The 5,710-nt window shown below is 33.2% G+C and overlaps 1 protein-coding gene across 1 annotated transcript; it reads left to right on the forward strand.

The window, feature by feature from the left end:
- Positions 1-290: 290 nt before the first annotated feature.
- Pdk (pyruvate dehydrogenase kinase) lies at positions 291-5,710 on the forward strand. The gene is made up of 12 exons (XM_090163713.1): positions 291-565; positions 2,576-2,714; positions 2,779-2,850; positions 2,918-3,102; positions 3,176-3,262; positions 4,106-4,183; positions 4,253-4,431; positions 4,490-4,600; positions 4,665-4,778; positions 4,922-5,044; positions 5,100-5,245; positions 5,308-5,710. The coding sequence occupies exons 1-12, from the start codon at positions 463-465 to the stop codon at positions 5,321-5,323; spliced, it is 1,353 nt and encodes a 450-aa protein (XP_090019839.1). The 5' UTR covers positions 291-462; the 3' UTR covers positions 5,324-5,710.

Below are 5,710 nucleotides of genomic sequence, written 5' to 3' on the forward strand. Positions count from 1 at the left end.
AATGACCATAGTCCAGACATGTATAGAACCTCCATGGTCCAGAGAATCAGAAAATTTACTCGTTGCTCTGTTGCTACGTCAGAGGCCTTTTGATAGGAAACGACCAATACTCGCGAAATTATTATGCGAAAGGATTTAAGACATTGAATGTGTTGATGAAAAAAATGTTATTAATCGCCATTTTGTGCTAGTTTTCAAATTATTTTTGACGGGATCGCGGAATAAATTTCTGGCATTTGCGCCCCCCCCCCCCCCTCCCGCTTGATCTTTCCATTGCCTCAAGCGCCTGCCTGATGCAACTTAGCAAAGTCGCTTAGCAAGTTCACGCAGTGAGGAGTTCAGAAAAGATTTCGTGAAATTCTCTCTCCGCTGGTTTTGGAAATGTTTTAGAAGGGAGACCAATTCGTGGTGTCTTTTTGTTTACCAGCTAGCTTCAGTTATTGGTATTTATTTCAAATCATCATGAGGGTTACATCGTCGTTATTCAGGGATTTAACGAAACTTTTGGACTTTTATTCTCAATTTAACCCTTCGCCACTTTCCATCAAGCAATTCATCGACTTCGGTAAGTAAACCAAAAATGTTGTTGTTTGGGTTCGCCCTTGAGTAGCAATGTCTTTAAAATGTACACTTTAGGTAGGCCTACATTTGCAAGGTTTTTTGCAAGGCTTGTATCAGATATCTTTTTGGTATCTTTAATAGTGACGTAGGCAGGCAAATTTAATAAATGCCAAGGCCTAAATTATGAGACAACTTTATATTATAATCTATTTTCAATGCTTTTTTTTCGGTTCTATAATTTCTGTCGGGTACGAAAATAGTAAAAGGCCTACTGTTAGAACATATTGTAGGCGAATTATCTCAGAAAGTTTGCTATTTCTCGCATATTTTTTTAACCGTGACGTCAATTGATAATCGTTTCGGATTGGTCAATACGGGGGCTTAGCCGTAGGTGTGTTTCCTGTCTCTTGAGAAAGGAGGTCGTAGTGGGGGAGGAATGCAGGGACGGTTGATAATAGGCCTATCAGCTAACGTAAATTGTTTTACGTGATATTAAATAACTTTTCTAACCACCCTTCACCTATTTCATTTTTAAATACTTTGAATGGGAAAATTACCAGGCCAGACAGGCTTATCATAGATCGACCGTCGACGGACATAATGTAATAGATAACTGAACAACTGATAAAATGAAAAGAAAAAGAAAAGTTATTACAGGGGGGGGGGATTAAAAGGAAATTTTCGATGAAAAACAACATTGCGAAACAAAAACCCAATGCATGTCCATAATGCATAGTTTCAGTTTTACTATGACTATGATAAAAATTTGCAATTTTAGTTTCATTCCAAACAAAAAGTAAGGTAGAAAATGTGCAGGCTTAATCTACATATCTTATTCTATGTTTGAGAAAGATAATATTAACTGTAACACAGAGGAGGGTGCTAAAACTCTATGAAAACATTTTAATATGTCAGCCATAAACGTTTTCTTAGCTTCATTCAACACTCTACTCATAATATTATATTATATATTGATGAGGGGGGGTCATTTTATAGGAAAGGAATTTGAAAAGTAAAGCTACATGGATTAGACGGCCTGTAGTGCCAATTGTGTGATTCTGGGAATACCAGAGTCAAAGTGTGTATTTGAACAAAAATATACAATAGAACCCTTGAAACCAAAGATTACTTTCTACCACAGGGGAAAACCCAAAAAGCAAGGTTAAGGGATTTTTTTGCAGATGTTTGGAAAATTTTGGCTCCCTGGGGTCTGGGAGGACATTGTGTGAAAGCTTCATTTTTTAGGGGAATGGAAATGTTTTCAATTTTAATCTCTGTAGACACTCCCCCTCTGTTTATACATAAGGGTCTATTTGTAAGGGAGTAAAAAAGTCCCTATCTAAATTTAAAGCAAGGCTGTCTTTAGAGGTCACAACAGTAACAACCACATGGCCTTATGTTATTATGACATAAACTTTAACAAACCTCCAAGGAGATTGCATGACATAGCCTTAACTCTTTTAGTGTACACATTTTGCTAAAGTCATTGTAGCAACAATTCATAAATTTAATAATGACGTGACAATGCTTATGCCAATTATTTTAAAACTTTGAGGAATGCCCAAGACTGACATTCCAATAAAAAATTCTTAAATCAAAGCATTAAATATTTGCAGTCTTAGTCTTATTAAATAAAAGCATTAAATATTTGCGGTCTTAGTCTTGTTGTCTTAAAATCTTAAATCAAATCATTAAACATTTGCTGTCTTTAAGTCTTATTTAATAATGGATGTCTAAAAAACTAGTTGTAGAATAGAACTTAAAATTTCAATTGGTCTTAACTGAATATATCAAAATTAAAACAACTCTAAAATCTGAAAAATATTTTTTTAAATTTCATAATCTCTAAATTGCAACTTGAAATACTATATAAAAAGTCAGGAATATCCATTCCTACAATTACTTACGCATACAAAACTAAAAGCTTTAGTTGTTAGTTTGTTACAAAAACCAAAACTTTCATCATTAATAAGGAAAATTAAAAGAAATTCTAATATTATTTATTGCCCAATAGGCCGCAATGCATGTGAAAGAACTTCTTTTGTGTTCTTACGGAAAGAATTACCAGTCAGACTAGCAAACATAATGAAAGAAATTCAACTTCTACCAGAAAACCTCTTAAGAATGCCCTCCGTGGGCTTGGTAAGAAGCTGGTACGTTGATATTCAAGCCAAATAAACATCTTAAAACTAACTAAAAATGTTTTTTATTTTGAAGGTATGGAATGAGCTTTAAAGAAATTTTAGATTTCGAAAGAGTTGATGGCAAAGACCAAAATGTTTTGGACTCGTAAGCAACTATGGAAATTTACTTAAAGATATATTTCAGAAAATATTAACATTTGAACTCCTTTTAGGTTTTGCAAAGCCCTTGTAAAAATTCGCAACCGTCACACGAATGTAGTAGAAACTATGGCACAAGGCATGCTAGAGCTAAAAGGTTCCTACAATTTAGACCAGCAGATGGAACACAGCATACAATACTTCTTAGACCGCTTTTATATAAGTAGAATATCAATTAGAATGCTCATAAACCAGCATAGTAAGTTAATTTCTATATTTTGTTAAATTTTTTTTCTCGGACCTTTACTAAATATCTAATAATTATATCATAGCATCACTATTTGGAGAAGATGTCACACATCACTCGAGACATATTGGATGCATTGACCCTTCCTGTAACATCTCTGATGTAGTACAAGGTAATAAAGACTTAACTCCTCCCACCCTCAAGTGCTGCCATAAAGTGGTGGAAAATATTAATACTTTTAAAATTATATTACTATTAATCCTACAGTTATTTAGAATCCTAAGCAAATTTTACAATAATTACTAGGACTCTTAATAAAAAAAAATAGAGACCTATTACTAGAAGTCTATAATGCACTTCTTATGATAGAAGTACAGGGTTGCCACATGTCAGGGAATTAAAAAATGGACCTAAAAAGTCTGGGAAAGGTTAGGGAATTTAAGAATTTTCTCTCGACACTTTTTGAAGGTAATTTAACTCTAGATCTATGACAAATTCTTTGATTATCATTTATTTACTAAGTTGGGCTAAGTTTTTCAACATTGCAATTACGTTTTTACTGAAATAAGTCCATTTAAATTAATTGACCTCTAATAACAGTAAAATAAATTCCTTAAAAAGTCAGGGAAAATCTGTAAAAATGGTCAGGGAATTTGAATCTGAATGTTGTGGCAACCCTGAAGTACCTTTTTTTGAGAACAATTTATGGTGTCAGCCAAAGGCCTTAGACACCAATCTTATGTACCTTAGCAGGTGAAATTGTAATACCTAAAACTATTAAATAGAGAAGTTATTCATAAATTAGCATATCCCCAAGCAGTGTAATTTTTACATTTTGCATCCGGCAAACTTTAAGACATGACGTAGTATATGCGTAACATTCTAGCCTATTGAAAACTGGCTTCAACCATGAATCTATTTAAATAGATTCATGCTTCAACTGGCTACCATTGATCACTTCTTTACCTTAGATGTTATTGCACATTTAAATAGTAAAATTTTAATTATTTTGTAGATGCCTATGAGAATGCAAGATTCTTATGTGAACAGTACTATTGCGGGGCACCTGATTTAATTATTGAAGAAAGGAATGGTATGTCCACCGCGAATATACCTGTGGCTCTAAATACATTTCAATCATTAATATAATTTTTTTTAAAAGTTGTCGAATGCAGCAATAGAATATCCGTGGTTTACGTTCCTTCACATTTATACCACATGCTATTTGAACTATTTAAGAATGCTATGAGAGCTGTGGTAGAACATGAAAATAATTCAAACGACAGCTATGCCCCAATTCACATTTTGCTCGTTAAAGGAAAGGAAGATTTGACGATTAGGGTAAATATAATCATGAATTTTTTTATATTTGTCAGTTTTTTTACATTATTTTCTTCAGATGTCTGATCGTGGAGGTGGAATTCCACGCTCGTGCACTGAACTTCTCTTTCAATATATGTATTCTACAGCCCCTCAACCACCAAAGACTAATTCAGAATCAGCCCCGTTGGTATGCTATGATTGTCACTAATAGCCTAATTATTATATTTACAATGGTATTTGTTAATTCTTAGGCTGGATATGGCTATGGGTTACCACTTTCAAGATTATACGCTCGTTATTTCCAAGGAGACCTGATCCTAACTTCCTATGAGGGCTATGGCACAGATGCTACGATATATTTAAAGGTATAATACTAAAAGTTTGGCAAAACAAACTTTCTAACCAAAATTCCCATTCATGAGATAATTGCCCTTTGGTACATTAAGAACAAGGCTTAATAGAATGTTTTGAATTTTAAAAATTGTCACAAAACAATTTTTTTTTAAAGGCCTTAAGCAATGAAGCGAACGAATTACTTCCTGTATTTAACAAAACTTCCAGCAAACATTATAGAGAAGCTCATTCGAATCATGACTGGTCTACGCCTCTAGTTTATCACCAGTCATATCAGGTAGTATTTTGTTGCATAATTAAGTATGATAGATGTTAATTTTCTGTATGTGCAGCATTTTATGCATCAAAATGTGCATCCTTCAACAAACCAAAACGGAAATCAACATATGGGCATGAGACATTTCTCAACACTCGCTTCAAAATTCAAACACCAAGTCAGTGCCAAAAGTATTCCTTCAATTTGTATGTGGAAAAATGGGTAAGTTACTTTTGGGTAATGGATGAAGTATAGTGTGCTGATAAAATGAGTTTTTTTTACAGTGGTTTAGAAAAATAAAAAAAAACGAATGAACAGGAATTAAAACTTGTTTCGATATTGGTTTGTTTTTTCACTAATGAACCTTGTAAAACTGTTTAAAAGTCAATTTAAGATAAAATGTCGCATCTTTGAAAAGTTCTTTTTGTTTAGATGGGGGTAATTAACATAGTTTCCCTTTTCACATGATTGAAATGAACCAGAAGCTACCCAGAGTTCAAAAATTTGTTTTAAAAATTAAAGGGACTTGTGTATAATGTAAATAAGAGTTTCTATGTCTTAGGTTTTTTTTACAGTACACTCTGACAGATTGTAACTGACCCATTTTAACAGTAAATAATTTTTAAAATAATCACTTTGCTTATTAGCAAATGTTTTAGAACCCAAAAACTGATAGTTCAAAGTTTC

Source organism: Leiobunum rupestre, chromosome 11 (assembly GCF_980474605.1).
Source record: "Leiobunum rupestre chromosome 11, qqLeiRupe1.1.hap1, whole genome shotgun sequence".
NCBI lineage: Eukaryota > Metazoa > Arthropoda > Arachnida > Opiliones > Sclerosomatidae > Leiobunum > Leiobunum rupestre.

Coding starts and splice junctions, on each gene's coding strand:
- Pdk (XM_090163713.1), top strand. CDS start 463: ATGAGGGTTACATCGTCGTTATTCAGGGATTTAACGAAACTTTTGGAC. Junction 2,715..2,778: donor GTGGGCTTGGTAAGAAGCTG/GTACGTTGATAT, acceptor TTTATTTTGAAG/GTATGGAATGAGCTTTAAAG. Junction 4,779..4,921: donor ATGCTACGATATATTTAAAG/GTATAATACTAA, acceptor TTTTTTTTAAAG/GCCTTAAGCAATGAAGCGAA.